The sequence below is a fragment of the Dromaius novaehollandiae genome, chromosome 1 (genome assembly GCF_036370855.1).
Source record: "Dromaius novaehollandiae isolate bDroNov1 chromosome 1, bDroNov1.hap1, whole genome shotgun sequence".
NCBI lineage: Eukaryota > Metazoa > Chordata > Aves > Casuariiformes > Dromaiidae > Dromaius > Dromaius novaehollandiae.
The window spans coordinates 134,036,495-134,055,595 of NC_088098.1; the positions used below are offsets into that span (position 1 = coordinate 134,036,495).

General features: G+C 39.6%; 1 protein-coding gene across 2 annotated transcripts in view; it reads left to right on the top strand.

Annotated features, from left to right (window-relative positions):
* Nucleotides 1-19,101, top strand: part of RPS6KA3 (ribosomal protein S6 kinase A3) — an 80,545-nt gene that overhangs the window by 9,040 nt on the left and 52,404 nt on the right. For both annotated transcript variants that reach the window (XM_026120697.2, XM_026120696.2), the window contains exon 2: nt 4,297-4,353. In XM_026120697.2, the coding sequence (XP_025976482.1) occupies nt 4,297-4,353 (57 nt within the window). The remainder of the gene's footprint in view (nt 1-4,296; nt 4,354-19,101) is intronic.

Consider the following 19,101-nt stretch of genomic DNA (forward strand, 5'->3'; position numbering starts at 1 on the left):
GAGTACCTAATTTTATTATTATTAGAATAAGATATTCTGCAACAAATTGATAACTTCAAATTGCTGTGACAGATCTGTATCAGATATTTTGTGTACAAGACTACAGGTAAGTAGGCCCAGTGCCAATCAGATGAATAGGTGAGGATAGTACTAGGTTTATTCTGCAAGTGCCCCAAATAGTACAATTTCACCAGACTTCTGCAATGAATTAGATCTGTTGCAGCAAATGTTGGAACTGTAATTAAAAACAAAAACAAAAAACACAAGTGACTTTAGGGACTGTAGATCAATATACTTTTGGTCCCTCCCTCCAATGCATTATTAGTCAAGAAGTAAAATGATCTGAATTTAAAAAAGAAAAAAAAGACACACCCAACAACCTTTTTAAACTACATTTTCATTTCACTAGGGAAATCATGTAATTGAATTATATCCTAAGAGTTCAGTGGGATTGAACCTGAAGTTTTTGAGTGCTAGAAATATTGAAGCCTGATTTTCTGTTTTGTAGTGGATTGACTGTTGTGTCAGAGGTTATATAAGCTCATGGGGGGGGGGGGGGGGGCGGCGCGGGCGGCACGCATAAACCAGCTGTCTGGTGTGGATTCTCTGGTGTTTGTTTGCTTTATGCTCAAACAAGGAACCTACAGGATCTCTTTCGTTTTCCTTTCCGCATGCCTTCAGGAAAACTTCTGGAACTTAACTGTGTTTGAGTATTCATTTCTACCGGTTTAATGAAATGTGGTGGCAGGGTCCAAAGCCTTTGAGGGTGCAATTTCCGGACAACGTAACACAACTGTTTTTATTGCAAATCAGGATAGGAAACAGTATTTGGGTGGGTTGGAGGAAGGTTTTGTAGGTTACTTTTTATAAGGGTTGTTCACCTTTATTTCATGGCATAAACTGATTGCTGATGTGTTGGGGGGTAAGCAGATACTTTTTTGCCGTGCACCAAATTTTGTATCATTTTTCTTATAGCTGTTTTGCTGTCATGTCAAATTTTTGGTGCTCACTGCTTCTGGAGACAGAATACTGGAAGTAACTCAACCTTTGATTCAGTCTATTTACTTAGCATCCCACTACAGAAGGGGAGAGCAGCTGAGGAATATTAGAGTTCCAGAGTCTCTGTATGTCTTTTGAATTAGACCAATCTGTGCATGTAAAAGATATATCCAGCCTTGTCTTATTCTGCATTCATCACATTTAGTCCCAGTCTGTTGTGTCATTGAGACAAGTCTATGGTTCTAGTTACTTGCTAGAGCAAGGCTATACCAAACAAAAGGGAACTTATTTTTCATTTGCTTTCCTCTTAAGGATGTTACTGACCTCCTTCCTCCACAGTGGTTTAAAGTGGCCTCTTCCAATGTGGGCCTTTTGGCCTTATATTTTAGCTTGTAAGATGTGTGATATACTTTGCAGAATTTCTGAACACACAGCTGTTTTCCATTTAATACTGTCATACCAGCAAACCGTAAATCATACATGCATATTCTTCTTTACCTTACATGGCTCAGGCAGTTCTGAGCAAAACTGGTTCTACCATCCAGTGATTTCTTCAGCATAATCATTGCTTGGGTAGACCTATTTAAACAGGTCTTGCTAATCCAGTGATCTGGCTCGGATGTGACCACATGGCATATGCGCTGATTTCTTGAGTTTGTTCCTAGTCCCAATACATGTGTTTGGAATTCATTTCTTGAATTCAGCGGGGAAAAAGTAACAAAGTAATGCAAGATTAAACAGGAAAACCATACTGTACAAAATGTTTCATTTGTGATGCAAAAGTTTGCTATGTTTTTTCTGATAGACTAATAAAAGGCTGAGAGTGACAGTGAGGTTAAGGATTAGAGCTTTTTTAAAAATGGAGGTTCATCTCAATATCTTGTCTTTGAAGGAAGGTTTTTCCTCAAGCTTCTGACAGCATCTTCCACTTTCAACTATGTTTCAGTTACTTAAAATAGTAAATGTGAGAACTTCAAGCTTGGTCTTTAGTAAATTCTTGCTTCATCTGCAGTTAATGTACCTTATTATCCAGTGGAATGATAGTCGTAGCAAAAATCACTGTTTCTGACAATTTGCATGTGGAGTCAGTTTAGAGTATGTGGCTTTGGTACACAAGTTGCCCTGTTCTAGGCCTCACAGTTTAGCCATCATTACTTGTTGGGGTATTACAGACTCCTCCTTTAAGGCTAAAGTCAGTTGTCTTATTTGTTCTGATGTTTTCTTCTCACTTTTTCCTACTGAGAAGTTACTTTGGAAGCTGTCTTGTGGCATGGAGAGAGTATAGAGATGTGTAGCTAAAATATAAATGTTAATTTAATTTAAACATGTGCCACAGATTTGAGAAAAGGAGAAGTATGTTACTTCATGCTTCTCCGTAAACAAGCTTATTAAAAACACTGATTTCTGTAACTTAGCTAAGCTGGTATTTTTATGATCTTCTGTCTGATTATTTTAACTTTTTTTGCATCTTAAAGAAGGATAGTACAATAGTCACTGCCTGTGCTTTATAAGTTAAAGATGCTAAAGTGAGGGAAGTTTAGGCTTTTGGGAATATTGTCTTATCAAATAATCCGTAGTTGTACAATTAGGAGAAGGCATAATGCAGAGTGCACTTAACTGAGGTAGCATATAAAAATCATATTGGTCTCTGTAGTAACCTGTAATTTGTGAAGCTGGTTTCTTACTGGTCTTTCCTCACAGAAATGTGATTTCTAACCAGAGTCTCTAGGATCTTCCTTTAGCCAGTTAAGATGAGAGAAATGTTGGTTTTACCATATGCCAGAACACTGCACTGACAGAGTCGGCAACTGTGTGGGGTGTTGTGTTTTTTTGCCTATGTCACGTTTGGGCAATCCATAATTCTTGTAACCTAGCTTTACCTAGCCACATCTTTTAGCCAAAGATACAGAATGAAAAACTTGGAGCAGAGAGCTGGTAGTCATCTGAGATTGAGCATTCAGTATGTTTGGCATATTTGAAAACTGGGATTTATAAGTAGTTAGGTTTTGATCTAACATTTCGTGTGGAAGTTTATCCTCCAGCCACTTACAGACTGGAAGACTATATTAATTGGAAATTGTTACAGAAAAATTATGCTGTGACGGTTCCCCACAAGAAGTCTGTTGGAAAAACTGAACCATGGGAAGGCAGTTGTGGAATAATGCGAAAATCTGCTCCATTTATCAATCTCTGAACCCTGCTTAGCAGCTTTTTTAACTTTTTAACACCCAGAAGATATGTATCTGTATATGCATGTAACTTTATATTTTAAGTGAATGAAGTTCTGCAAAAATACATTAATTAGCCCTTGTGTCCTCTATGGAAACAATACACAAATAAACTAACACTCTGCTTCCAGTGGTACATGTGGAACACATGGTAATCATTTTTAATAGTTTTTTCATTTGTATCTAACGGCAATTGAATGGAGAAGTAAACTAAGAATTAAAACCCCACTTGATATCCCTTACCATACTTCAAGAAATGAATCGTACCACCAATGCCTTTCTTTACAACTTATTAGAACTCTTTTGTTGTGTAACTAACATCACTCTGAGTCTTTCTGGGAAAAATGCCTCATAGAGATTCTCCAAGTACAACTGACAAGCAAAAGAGAGAGCATCTTTTGGCCAAGAAGGCTTGTGTGGTTTCGTGTTGGGGGGGGGGGTTGTTTGTTTTTGAGTTTTCTTTTTTTAACAAGTATAGCTAAATTTCACATTTGGAAACTTATTTCTTTATGGCACTTTAGAATGGTTCTTGGAAAAGTACTGAAGGTAATGAATTATTTTTCAAAGGATAGCCAGCAGCTCTGAGTGTTGTATTCATAGTTACTATAAGGATATACTATAGCTGTGTGTGTTCTTGAAGTAGTAATTGCGGAGAAAGGACTGAATTGCTAAGATCTTGGTCTTAAAAAGAACCTGTTTATCTGCTTTTTGTGGCTTTTTAACTGTTAAACTTTGCCAGGTTCACCTCTATTGCAGAGATTGTAGTAGTGGGAAACAATGTCTAGCTGTGTAGTAGCGGGGCTTAAAAAGCCCCAGACTGTGGTGTGTATTTCTTGCTGTGTTTTGGTCCAGTTTGATAATGCATGAGAATCAGAGCGAGAGTGAGTGGCATTGTAGTGTCAGCAATGTACCTGTTTTCTGTGTTCACTTTTTAAAAATTTTTAGAATATGGAAAAAAGAGCTCTTTCTCTACAGAAGCATGCTGTAAAAGCATATCTGCAAAACATTTATTTCTTTAGTTGGATTCAGTGTTTCTCTTAACTTATTGTGTGTCTGATGTTTTCTACAGAATGGACAGCAAATTGTGGATGAACCAATGGGAGAAGACGATATCAACCCACAAGCTGTGAGTATACGGTGGGCATAGTAAAGATGAATAATACTATACTGTAGTATATTAATGTCACGACTTACAGGCAGGTTGTCACTAATCTTCTGTTGTTTTGGTTTACTGGACACAAGGTGTAATCTAGGATCCTAATATTCTAAGGGGTTCTTTGTCACCTGCTCTTGCCTGCTTTGGTATCCTATGGTTTGTTCTGATGAACTTAGATGCTTTTTATAGTGTTTTCAGTAAGATGCAGGCTTTTCTGTTGAAGACACAAAGGTGAACATGGTAGAAAATATAATTAAGATTGGGGAGTGAGAAGACTTGATAGCAAGATGTGACTAGTTCTAGTATTTCTGAAGAGGGAGGGTGTTAAGTTCCTCTTTTCTTACCTAGCAAACCTTCAAAACAGCTAGTCCTCTTTTACCATCTCTTTCTCCTAGTGCCAGTGAGCAAAGCACATCTGTTGGCTTCTGTTATTCTCATCAGTGCATAGATGAGAATATTTTACATTTGTGAGTCCTAGAGTATGCCTTATTAACAGTTAAGATTTCAGTTGTGGTCATGTCACAATGACTGGTTCTCTCGTGGTTAAATTCCACACAGATTCCACAGTAAGCACATGTGCGCTTACTGTATGAAATATGTTTCTTTGAGTGACAGCTGCTGTTACACCTTACGTATCAAACTAGAAGCGGAAAAGCTATCACCTCTGTTTTTCTGTACTGCCATAGTTACCAGACAGATTTCTTGGCAGTATCTGTCTGTGCTATTTTGTTGTTAGCATTAGTCATTTTTTCTTTTCCTTTTTGACCTGTTTAAAAATAGAATATATGCATAATTCTTCATTAGCCTGAAAGATTCTTTCTATTCCCTTTCTCCATAGATTGTGGGGATTATGCAAAACCAAGATATAAACTTTTAGGTCCTCTTCCTGGACTTCTGACTGAAAAGTCTTAGCTGTGTCTCACTGCTATTCTTGAATGGGCTCCAAAGCAGGTTGACTGAAGCCCAGTAGTTTCTTAAATCTTTCTCTTTGTTGATGTGGATTCCCATTTTGTTCTTGTGATGTTAATTTGCCTAAATAGGAGGTGAAGAGAACTTCTTTTTATCAGTTCAGAGCTAACAAAGCTCTGGAACTCTTTATATGGAGTTACTTGAAGGTGACAGCTGTAGGTATCAGTTTAGCTGGTGATTTAAGATGTTTTCCCAGCTCAAATACTATGCTAAATGCTGACACACAGGAAAACTCTGAGAGTGGTCAAATAACTAAAGACCAACACTATACTGTTAATGCAGATGTTGAGCTTGTCCTGTGATTCAGATCTGGACAGTACAGAGAGCTGCAAACTAGTACACTGAGCTTTATGAAATACATATAGAGGCAGAGCAACCTCTCTGAACCTGAACTGGGAAACAAACACAAGAGTGGGGTATCTAACCCTCTATTCTTCCTTTCCCATATTTTTTTTTAATCCTGGTTATCTATTAATTCTAAAAGCCCATACCTTGAATTCTTTTCCTCTTTCAGTTTGAAGAGAGAAACTCTTGCCAAATTCAGCAGTTTTTCATGAGGAAGACTGAGGATGAGGAAGGAGTGTGAAACTGCTGTTTCAGAGGCAATCTCAAACCAGGCTTCCTGAAAATAGGGGTGGCTGATAAAGAAAAGATCATGGTCAAGAAAACTAGTTGTCAATCCATATAGGTTCCTTATCTTTGAGTCAAATCTGCAGTTTACAAAATTTTGTAGTGAAGAGGCCAGTGACTTTGGGTTTCTTTGATGATGCCTGTGACTTTTCTTCAGCTGTGAAGGCAACCTTCATGGTTACCCACAGTTTTTTGTCAGAGGGTGCTAGCTGACTTGCCAGTAAGTGGGCCTTACAAATAAAATGCAACTTTTAGAACTCCAGATTTGAAGCACAACATATCAGGGTTCATATGCTTGTATGATACATTTGCAAACTGAAGTCTGCACATGGGATGATCAAGGCTGTTTTGTGATGTAGCCGCACAGCAGCTTCTCTTAGCTGAAGCTGTGGACAAAGCCAGTTTAGATGCTGAGTGGAGTTGCCTTTTCCATGTTTATTTTAATAAATGTATCAGTAATAGATATTGTTCTTAAGTGTAAGAGACTGGCATGAAAATTTGGAGATTGGAAGCCTGCATTATATAAACAGTTTAGATTCTTCCTTGTAGAATGCAAGGCTCTGCTGTCTTTGACACAGGGTGAAGAAACAAGTCAGGTGCTGACAGATGACTCCTAGGTAGTGCGTGGTGTTGATGAGTAAGGAAGGAGTGAGTTTTGTAAGGTAACACCGGAAGGAGATACTCTATTTGTTTTGATCTGTGTAATGTAGACTATAGTGCTTACCTGAATTAACTTTTTTTGAACTAGAACATCTCTTTTTCAGGAAAGCATTCAATTTTGATTGAAACACTGGTAACACTAGTGAATCAACGGAAACACTTGTTAATTTTGACTAGTGTCCTCACTTGATATTTCCCTTATTTTGAGTCTGTATCTTCACCTTCCAGCTATTAGCTTTTTTTGTAGTGTGTGTGTGTTTATCTGCTAAAATTATATCCTCTTTGATCAAAAGTAAAGTTGACTGGCTGGAAAGTGAGTTGCATAGTTTTGATTCAAAACTTATTGGCTTATTTTATGGAAAGCAGGAACTATAATAGTACATTCCTGTTTCTGAGGAGTCCGAGATGCTGCGTGGTTCAAAGTCTTACTCCTCTTAAAAGAGAAATCATTCAATGTTTTAGTTTTATTACCATTAATATATAGGCTATATCTGGCTTTACAGCTTGCTCTCAACATTTTATATTTGGTATGTCTCAAATGATCTGGGTCCAGCAGAAATAAAATGCCGGAACAAAGTAACATCTGGCCAAAACTTGACCTGATGTGAAAATCTAAGTGAAAATTACTTAGAAGGGAAGCTGTCTAAAGCCTTTTATGTTGCTACCTTTTTCATTCTTGTACTGACTACCAGTATTTTGTTTACTTCTGTATCCATAGAGATTGACCAAATATAAATTGTTTTAGGCTCTTGCAACTGTGATGCAAGAGCTAGTACTTTTACTAGTAGTTAAAGCTAGCCAGAAACTACAGCTGGTCCATCCAGTAGCTTCCCATTTTCGGACAGCCAGCATATCATGCATGCCATGTTCTTTCTTTTGTTCTGTTACCTGGATCCAATTTTGTTGTTAAAACACTTAGTCCAACTGATGCATTACCATCATGCTGTCCTGGCTTAAGCATGATTATTGAAGATATAAAAACATTAAGTTCCAAGAATTTGTGAAAAGTTGTTTTCAGTAATGCTTTTTTGAGTTACTTTTCAGTAACCTGCAAGGACTGCTCATTACTTTTATCCCTTTCCCACCTGTACTAAAAAAAAAAAAATTTAGGCATAAGTAACTGGGATGAAAAAGTAAAGCCTCCCTCCCATTGGGGAGGTTGAATAGCATTATAACACTTGACTTTGTTTCTTGTATGCTATGATAAAACTTCAAACAGAATCCAACTTTTAAATGTGCAGAATTAAAGCATAGATAAAATTGAATACAACTAAATCATAAAGCATTATATTAAAATCTGCTGGTATGATGGAAAAACTAGCAGGAGGATGACAGTTGCTAAGACTTGTAAAAGCATAAAACTAAGATAACTAAGACTAGTCAGATGGTAGTCAAAAGGTAGTGTAAGAAATGCTTACAAGGAAAAGACGATAGTTACAAGTGGCTTCTCATTTTTTTTCTTTGACAGAATTTAAAAAACAGGTATTTGCAGTAAGTAGAGAAGAAAATGATATGCTTTGTCTTTCCTATCAGTGTTCCAATAGAAAAGGTTATAAGGAAAATATCTTAGTAAATGCTTTAAGGTAGGTTAGTAAAATACTTTACAGCATGCAAGCAATGTAGTCCTTTTGTCAAGGAAATACTAGACTTTGACAGTAAATTGTATGTATTAATAATATTATATATGTTGATATAATATAATCAACATACAATATCAACATATTTTCATGCATATGTGTATATATATATGCACACACACTGCAGGGTTTACCAAGGACCTATAAAATGTTGGTCAACTTTACAAAATTTGTGGGCTTTTTGTTTTTTTTTTTTTTTAATAGCTATATAATACTTGACATCTTGGACTGTGAAGAAAGATTGATACTGGAATCACTCACACAAGTCTTATAGAATATACAGAAAATTAATGGACAAATATATATAGGCACACACTCTTATGAGAAGACAAGTAGTAAGAGACTATGATAATACATCCTGCAGAGCTGCATATTTTTTCATGTGTAATGGATACATACAGAAAACAAAAACTCATTATGCAGACAGTAATACTAAAAGCAGTCTAATCTGGGATCATCTTGTTTGTTTTACCACCACCTGTGAAAACAGCAAAATTTAAGAATGTTAAATTGAAGTGCAGTACTTAAGCAAAAAAGCATTTTTAAACTGATAAATGTTTAGATTTGAAAAGGTTCAAGAGAGGCTTCAGTTGATTCACAGAATCACAGAATGGTTGAGGTTTGAAGGGACTTCTGGAAATCATCTAGTCCAACCCCCTGCTCAAGCAGGGTCACCTAGAGCACGTTGCACAGGATTGCATGCAGGCAGGTTATGAATATCTCCAGCAAAGGAGACTCCACAACCTCTCTGGGCAACCTGTTGCAGTGCTCTGTCACCCTCCCAGTAAAGAAGTTTTTCCTGATGTTCAGATGGACCTTCCTGTGTTTCAGTTTGTGCCTGTTCCCTCCTGTCCTGTCGCTGGGCACCACTGAAAATAGTCTGGCCCCACCCTCTTGACACCCTCCCTTCAGATACTTAAACACATTGATAAGATCCCCTCTCAGTCTTCTCCAGGCTGAACAGGCCCAGCCCTCAGCCTTTCCTCACAGGGCAGATGCTCCGGTCCCCTCATCATCTTCGTAGCCTTCTGCTGGGCTTTCTCCAGTAGCTCCATGTCTCTCTTGTACCAGGGAGCCCAGAATTGGACACAGTACTCCAGATGTGGCCTCACCAGGGCTGAGTAGAGGGGGACGATCACCTCCCTTGACGTGCTGGCAACACTCTAATGCAGCCCGAGATACCACTGGCCTTCCTGGCCACAAGGGCACACTGCTGGCTCATGGTTAACTTGTTGTCCACCAGGACTCCCAGGTCCTTCTCCACAGAGCTGCTTTCCAGCAGCTCAACCCCCAGCCTGTACTGGTGCATGGGGTTATTCCTCCCTAGGTGCAGGACTCTGCACTTGCCTTTGTTGAACTTCATGAGGTTCCTCTCCGCCCCACTCTCCAGCCTGTCCAGGTCTCTCTGAATGGCAGCACAGCCCTCTGGCGTCAGCCACTCCTCCTGGTTTTGTATCTTCTACAAACTTGCTGAGGGTGCACTCTGTCCCTTCATCCAGGTCCTTGATGAAAAAGTTGAACAATGTTGGACCCAGTATTATTGACCCCTGGGGGACACCGCTAGCTATAGGCCTCCAACTAGACTCTGTGCCACTGATCACAACCCTCTGAGCTCTGCCATTCAGCCAGTTCTCAATCCACCTCACTGTCCACTCATCTAACCCACACTTCCTGAGCTTATCTATGAGGATGTTATGGGAGACAGTGTCGAAAGCCTTGCCGAAGTCGATGCAGACAACATCCACTGCTCTCCCATCCACCCAGCCAGCCATTCCACCATAGAAGGCTCTCAGATTGATTAAGCATGATTTCCCCTTGGTGAATCCATGCTGACTACTCCTGATCACCTTTTCCTCCACATGCTTAGAGATGACATCCAGGATGAGCTGTTCCCTCACCTTTCCAGGGTTGGAGGTGAGGCTGACTGGGTCGTCCTTCTTGCCCTTTTTGAAGACTGGAGTGACACTGGCGTCCTTCCAGTCCTCAGGCGCCTCTCCTGTTCTCCATGACCTTTCAAAGATGATGGAGAGTGGCCTAGCACTAGTGTCAAGTTTGTCTAAATGACCTCTAACCTGATCCTCCTTGACCAAGGGAAAGTCTTCCGTTCTCCAGACTTTCTCCCTGGTCTCCAGGGTCTGGGATTCCTGAGGGCTGGCCTTAGCAGTAAAGACTGAAATGAAGAAGGCATTCAGTAACTCTGTCTTGTATCCTTTGTCACCCTGAGTCTCTGTCCCATTCAGTAATGGGCCCACATTTTCCTTAGTCTTCCTTTTGTTGCTGATGTATTTGAAGAAGCCCTTCTTGTTGTTTGTCCGTGACATCCCTTGCCAGATTTAATTCCAAATGGGCCTCTGCCTTCCTCGTCGCGTCCCTGCATACTCTGACAATGTTCCTATATTCGTCCCAAGTGGCCGGTCCCTTTTTCCATGTTCTCTATACTTCCTTATTCTGTTTGAGTTTTGCCAGGAGCTCCTTGTTCATCCACGCAGGTCTCCTGCCCCCTTTGCTTGATTTCTTACTCATAGGGATGCACTGATCTTGAGCTTGGAGGAAGTGATGTTTGAATACTAAACAGCAGTCTTGGACCCCACCCCCCTTCCTTCTAGGGCCCTAACCCATGGGATTCCTCCAAGTAGGTCCCTGAAGAGGCCAAAGTTTGCTCTCCTGAAAGCCAGGGTTGTAATCCTACTATTGCCCTGCTTCCTCCTCACAGGATCCTGAACTCCCCCATCACTGCAGCCAAGGCTGCCCCCAGCCTTCATCTCTCCAACCAGTTCTTCTTTGTCTGTTAGTACAAAGTCCAGCAGCACACTTCTCCTTGTTGGCTCCTCCACCACCTGTGTCAGAAAGTTATCACCAGTGCCCTGCAGGAACCTCCTGGACTGTTTGTGCCTAGCTGTGTTGCCTTTCCAGCAGATATCAGGGTGGTTGAAGTCCCCCATGAGAACCAGGGCTTGTGATCATGAGGCTACTTCCAGGTGTCTGTAGAAGGCCTCACTGATGACTGCCTGATCAGGTGGCCTGTAGTAATCACTCACAACAGTGTCATCCATGCTAGCCTGCTCTTTAATCCTTACCCATAAGCTCTTGACTCAGTGTTCATCCATCCCTAGGCAGAGCTTGATGCATTCCAGTTGCTCTCTCACATAAAGAGCAACTTCACCACCTCGCCCTCCTGGCCTGCCTTTCCTAAACAGCCTGTAGCCATCTATGGCAGCATTCCAGTCATGCGAGCTATCCCGCCATGTCTCTGTAATTACAATGAGATCATGGCCCTGTGACTGCACACAGATCTCTAATTCTTCCTGTTTATTCCTCATGCTGTGTGCATTAGTGTACAGGTACTTTAGAGAGTAATTGAGCATGCAGCTTTCCCAGGAGGATGCAAGAGGATCTTCCATAGTCATGTCCCATGCTAACTTCCCTGGCTGCATGCACCCAGTGGAGGCATCCCGACTTGAGCTGCGTTTTGCTGACTAGGCTGTCCCTATAACTCCCGCCTTTCCCCATCTTTCCTAGTTTAAAGCCCTCCTTACCAGGCTGGCCAACCTGTTGGCAAAGACACGCATGCCCCGTTTAGTGAGGTGGATTGCATCTCTCCCCATCAGTTGTTGATCTTCAAACAGGGTCCCATGGTCCTAGAAACCAAAACCCTGTTGCCAACACCAGTGGCATAGCTAGTTGTTAACTTAGAAAATCCATCTACTCCTCCTCCCATCCTTCTGTCTCATTGGCAGGACTGAGGAAAAAATGACCTGGGCTCCCAGACCCTTGACCACCATCCTCAGAGCTCTGAAATCCTGTTTGATGACTTCCAGTTTGCTCTTGGTATCATTAGTGCCCTCATGGAAGAGCAACTGAGGGTAATAGTCTGAGGTGTGGAGAAGTCTTGGCAGTCTTTCTATGACATCTCCTATTTGAGACCCTGGCAGGCAACAAACCTCTCTAGATGAGACATCAGGTCGGCAGATAGGTGCCTCCATCCCCTGCGGCGGGGAGTCACCCACAACAATCACTTGCCACTTCTTCCAGGTTTTCCCACGTAGCACAGGGTCTTTTGGCCCAGTTGCTTCCCTTGAAGCTATGCCCAGCTCCTCCTCAGCCTGAAGGGCACTAAACCTGTTCCTCAATTGCAAGTCTTCAGGAGAAATAAGAGCCTCTCTCCTCCTATGAGAAGTGATCAGTTTCCAGCTGCCTTCTACAGTGTTACGATGTACCGTTTCACATGGCACAGGGCCCTCTGGCAACCCTATTGCTGTGGGGGGTTGGGACTCCTGGAGCTGTATGGTCTCCAAGAATACCGTGTCTATCTCTTGCTCACCTTCTCAGATGCTATGCAGCCTAATGACTTCCTCCCGTAACTCCTTTACCTGATGACACAACTCATCAACAACAACACACCTTCTGCAGGAGAGCTGACTGTCAGCCTGGACCTCAAGGAGAGGCCCCAAGGCCTCTGCCGCCTGAGACCTGTAGAGCTGCATCTGCTGTCAGAGGGTCTGTCTGGGTCAAAGCCTCTGACACAGCTGATGCAGCAACTCCAACAGCTACTGGGAAATGCGCTCTGCGGCATGTCATAGCCATAGCTGAGGAAGCGTACGCTACTAGGATTGGAAACGAAGGTGCCTTCTTGTGCCCTTCTGCGCAAACTGCTGTGTCTGTTTGCCTCTGTTAGCTGCAATTTTTATTTAACCTTTTTTTTTTTAGTGTTATAGCCTTGTACCAGTGAGAACTCTTAATTTCAAAACTTTTTTGTTTGTTATTTTAATGCTACTGTGCAGTAGAGGTTGTAAGTGATAAGCTAGAGTTTCTTAAATGCTACAGAAACATATGAGTTCACAAGTATTTATAGACCAATAATCAGTGACGATCGAGGCTGGTATTTCTCATTTTTCACAGGTGCAGTTGATACTTAAGTTAGCCAAGTGGCTTCTTCAGCTATATCAGTATATTTTCAGCTATTATCAGTAATAAAACAGTGAAACTTCAACTACTTTTGTAGTTTTACTCAGAGATGAGGCATGTACACGAGTTATTCTTTCATGTTGCCTATACATTCAAGAAAGTGTACTTATTACCTGTTTATGTGGAAATCACATTGAGGAAGCTTTCTTTACAGCCCTACCAATGCAGTTGTTTGAATCCATGATATTACATAATTCAGTATAACACCATGTTGATTCTTAGGTAGTGAGTCGTAGTTTTAGTTAATGCCAGCAGAGAATTTGGTTATTTAATGAAAGAAGGTCCAATATGTAATGGAGCAAGAGAAACAATCTGGGGTACAAATACTGAACTAGGACTTTGTTTAAGTTGGTTCATAATTCTTATATTCTTTCTAATGTATTTTATTAAATAAATATATGTACACATGCATTTAATTATGTTTTATAATAGAACTTGATTCTTGACCAAATAAGTTTTGCAAACTGAAAACTGAAGTCTGTAACAACTGCATTCAGTTTTTGCCTTCTCCGTACTCAACTCTTTCAGAAATTGTAAAAGGCAGAGCACCTTTTTTCTCCAGTGTAATGAAATTGTAAGCTTAGTATTTTCCAAAGCACTGGGCTGGGCTCCAGCTTGGATGAATTTTGCTAGACTTTTACAGTGAAGTGCATGTGTCTTACCTTTGTAAGGATGGACTTAATGGTCCTTGCATAAGAATTTGCAGCATCCTTGTAGATGTTGTAAAGCTCTTAATTTGAAAAGAAACTGTGTATGTCAAACCCAGGTAGAAAAGGAAAGCCTTGGAATATTTTTTCAAGATGTCTTCAGGTGTGGAGGAAAGGTCACAGCAAAACTTTTTGTTGATATCTGCTAATGAATTTTCTGTGAGTGGCTTCTTTTGTGCTTGGTGTATTAGGTGCAGCATACTTCCTGGATCTAGATCAGAAAACTGAGTAATTTGAGAGCGTAAGCACCATTAAAAGTCAAGCAGTTTACTTGTTACATGAAGAGAAAACAGATGGTAGCCCTGAAAAGCTGTAAACTAGCAGATGGAAACTGCCACACCCTCTGATTAATTGAATATTGCTGCTTTGGCTATACAAGTATGTTTATTATGAAGTATATTATTCAGCTTTTGAAAACTCCAAAAAGTATATCTCTGTTCTTCCACTGTTGACCTTTATCAAATGAGGGGTTTTCATTCCTTGTACGTGTACTCCATCTTTTTTTTTCCAGATAATTGAAGGTAATCCATATTACAGAGCCTTGTTTGTTTAGCAGCATAAAGACTTAATTTACATTATTATGCCTCTCAGACAGAGAGTGTTGGAAGGTTATGTCAATCCACCTGATCGACTCCACTTAGATGAAATGCTTCAAATGACTTTTTTGGTTATGCGCAGGAGTGAGTGTCCAGCTGTAGCATGCACATTTTATTTGATGAAACTTGTGGATTCGCACATGTTCAGTACTGCTTTGAGAGTTCCTCCAGCTTCCCTCAGCTCTCCTGCTCTTGGTGGAAGCTGTCAGCCCCATGCTCTTGAGCTGCTGGATGGCAAGTCTGATGAAATCTTGTCTTTGCTTTTGTAAGTTCAGAACATCCGAATTGAAATTATTGAAGGGAAAGATGGGAAGTAAACCCACTTTACATTTCTGTATAGAAGGAGGAAGTGTACTGGGCAAGCGGACTTCTGCAGTCTGTTTTGCAGTTTTTTTAATCCAGTCTGCAGCTGACTCAACTCTCACTGACAGGCATAGGAAATTCCTTTTGTTTTGGGCACAGTTGTGTTTCCTGACAAATGTGTATTATGCAAATCTTTATCAAAGACTTCAAGGTAAGGGGAGCAATTTGCTGGAGCAATTTGTCCTTGTTATCATGAACTTCCCTGTTGGGGATTGCTGCCCTCTAACCTGTCTCCTTCTTTTATGAAGAAATACTTGAAAGGGCAAGCTCTCGTCTCAGAGCATCTCAAAATGGATTATGTAGCATCTATCTTATGTTTCTGGTTGGCTGGTGGTGCTCTTTGGGAACCAGGCAGGCTTTATTCTCCCAGAACACAAGCAATTTCTTTTACCTGCTGCAGACCCATGCCAGTTATAGGAGAACTGTTACTGGGAAGTAACCCCACTGACCCCTGAGCCCCAGGCTTTGTGCTTCATTGCAAGGTCAGAGAAAAGGTTTGGGAGAACAGTAGTCAGTAATTGTTCACATGTTGCAGCTGAAATGCCTTATTCCGATCACCCTTAGCAGATACAGTTTATGTGCAGAGGAATACACTCATGCCTTTACTAGAAAAAGAAAAGAAAAATATTATTTACCCACAGTAACTCGTCAGTTTTAAAAGGTATTGTGGCTAATATGGGTCTTGCCACTTTACTATCCATTTCCAATTTTAGTGATCCTTACTACCCCAGACTTAAAAAATTTTTAGCGATTTGAAGGAGATTGGTGTTAGTGCCTTCATACGTGTTCTTGAGCAGGGGCCTTAGATGGTCCTACTTTTTTTTTTTTCCTTTGCTTTGTTTTTGCCTTGGGTGTGTAAAATTTGTATTGTTATTAACTGTAGTTTCTCAATTATAGTTTGTGATGGGGAAGTAGCTAGGGGGTTAAAGAGACTGAAGTGAGGAAAGTTTCAAGTAATTTTCATACCATTTATGAAATATTTGAAGAAGTGCTTCTGTTGCAGTAACCTCCTCATGTTCAAGAAGCTTTGTTTATCCCAAAACAAAAATTGAATCATTGTGCTTTATGCTGCTTTACTGCTGTTGTAGTAGAAGCCTTTTCTTTCAAACAGGCTAGAATATATCAGAGTGTGAATAGCACATTGCAACAGAGGATTCAAGGTGGAGAAGTAGTTAGAGAATGTATGATTTTACAAACTGTGTATATTCAGTACATAGAATTTGGAAGATCATTCCCTGTGGATGTGATATAAAGACACAGAAAAGTACGAGAAAAGGGAGAGAGGGGGAGAAGGGGAGAGCATGTTCTTGCTTGTGGAGTCCTGACAAGGCTGGGGATGAGGGGTCTTTATTTCAGCTCTGTATTTAGGCAAGAGGGACTTCCCTTACGCTGGGGAGATGTACAGTCCACATTTTAAAGGCAAAGTTAGAAACTGATGCTGTAGACAAGCAAGGAGATAGTGGAGAAAAGCAGTATAGAATCGGAAGCAAAATGTTCTGTTTCACTTTAAAAGGAAAAGATTACCAGCTCTGTCTTCTGTAGACGAATTAAAGCCTGAAGAAATTGCAGTAATCCACATTTGAAAGAAAACATACATCCAGGCATTAGTTAGAACCCAACTGAGGGAGGAATGGTACTTTGGGGGGTTTCTTTGTTTTGATGTCTGGTGCAGGAAGTAGTACAGTATTTTACTTCATATTTCCTTTGGTACAGATTCACTAAATGGAATCACCTGGAGCTGTTTATAGCTGAGTATTTGGATGTGTCCTTGACTGTGTCTTTACCTGCATGTATTTAATTTTATTTTTTGCTTGAGGAAAAGCAGCCTTGCTGCATATCCTACTGGAGCATGCACAGATTTTCAGTGTTTTTTAGTTCAGTATTTTTAATAAATATGAAAAAAGTTAAAGGCACTTAAACATCACTAAACAGATCAATATTTTAGGTACTAAATAGATCGAATTAGAAACTTATGCTTTATCTTTAGCTGTTAGACATAATTGGATTGATTTGTAATTCCTAGAAACATTTGAAGTTTGTTTTTTTCCCCAAACAGTCAAAGAAATCTTAGTGATATTTTTATTTTAAAAAAATACATTCTTTAAAGAGCATTATATTATTTGTGCATAAGCCAGACACTTGAGCTGGGTGATCCAATTCAAATAATTTCTGCGGTCTGTCTTGGCCTAACCCACTATAACGTGTGTAGCGTTTTCTATGTGCAGGGATTTCAAAGGGCTACGCACAAGGTCAGTTTGGTCTTCTTAACAACTCTAGTAAATTAAAGTTGCCATTAAACATAAGCATACCCCATTCTGTGCATTGAAGTCTGAAAAGTAATGATTTATGGCATCTTAAAATACTTTGTACAGTTAAGCTAAAATTCATAGAAAGACAAACATCTCATGTAGAACTTAAAGTAGTTACTGTTTTGTGCAGCTACTAGTATGTTGCTTAGTAACTTGATTTCTGAAATAGATCTTGGTCTTTCTTGTTCTTTTCTGGGAAGCAGGAATAAATAACATCTGCAACAGCATGTTGCTATCAGGTAATCTGCTGAAGTTTCCTGTGTTGATCTCTAGCATCAGCAACACGAGTACCACCACCGCACAGTTTTGCTTTACCACAGGAAAAAAAAAATAAAAAGCCCAATTTCTTGGACTTCTTTTCTTTCTTCTTCTTTTTTTCCCCTCCCTTTCTGCCTCCCCCCCCCCCCCCCCCCCAATTGTCTGACTTGCCTGACAGGAAATTTTCTAATTGCCGGAACAGCTGGTCACAGCAAAAATGCTAGGGTTGGTCTTCCCTGCTAGACTTATGATCGCTCAGTCAGAAAATCTAAACATCATGGTTTCTTAGTCATGTTTAAGTTTCTGGCTCTACGCGTTCGTTCGGTTCGGGTGAGCTTAGTTTCTTATTTAAAAAGATAGGGGAAAATTTCATTATAGTACAAGTAGTATTTAAACTTCTAATTTCTAAGCCATTTTAGTCTTTAGTGCTTTATGAACACCACTGTTTGAATGCAAAGTCCTTTTGTTTTATTAAAAAGCCTTTATGTGGTGTGTTCATATCATGCTGAAGTTTCTAAAGTAATTGATAATTCAGCCTTATTGAATTGTTTTTACCTTCTCTGAAAATGCTGTAAAACTTACTAGTATTGTATTTTCTCCAGAAATATATTTGAGTGTAACTGTGCTTTAAGTGTTCTAGCTACTAGTCTGGTTTTATTTAAAATTTTAAAAAAAAAGTTTGCATTTTTAAAATTTAAATGGTAAAATATGGTTATCTGTGAAGTGACAGCTGAAAGAACTCAGGCTAATCTCTTAAACTTACTTCTGAATATGGTATTAAGAATAGTGAGAGTTTTACTTGTATTATAGATAGTTAAAGTAATTTCAACTTTAAAGTGATAATTTAGTCATACTAGATATTTAATCTGTATGGTTTGCCTCACTGTTAAGCATATGTTCATATATAAAAGTTTAAGTTTATCTTTTTTAGCTTTAGCTATGTAACAATACATGTAAACGTGCATTGTAATAGGGCATTTCATCTCTAAAACTCAACTGAATGTTCATGTTTCTCCTCCTTTAAGTCTGCAAATACTTCTCAGTGCAAAAAATTTCTTGAGTGCTCTTATATACTGGCCTAACATCTTAAGTGATGTAAGTCTACTGATTTGTAAATAAAAGGGATTGTAATTTAACATCTGCTAGCCACCATATTGGTTCATACTTTGCAATAGCTGTTAAAAACTGAAATTAAATCTGCTTGCTGTAACTGAAACACTAAAACAGGACCTGCATGTAGAACAACAGAACGTAGGATAAGTGGATACAGGTAAATTCAGAATCTTGGAATATAGTTATTTTCCACAGGCAAGGTGAGTGGTATTCCTTAGAAGTGAGCAAAGAATGACATGCTCTCTTATAGCAGCTTTGCTATATTGTCTTTAACGTTGTGTTGAGCTTAAAATGCTAGACAGTACAGTTTATAGCTATGACCAAACTAGGGGTTTCCAGACAGCATAAGTTTTAAAGTATTATTGAAATAAAACAAAATTCATAGTTTTCATAGATTAGCACTGAATATATTCATGCTTTTTAAAAAATAGTTGATTTGTTTAACTTCGAAATGTTTTTGAATTGCAATGCTCTTAAGTACCAGTGTTTACGAAGTAGGAGCAAAACTCCT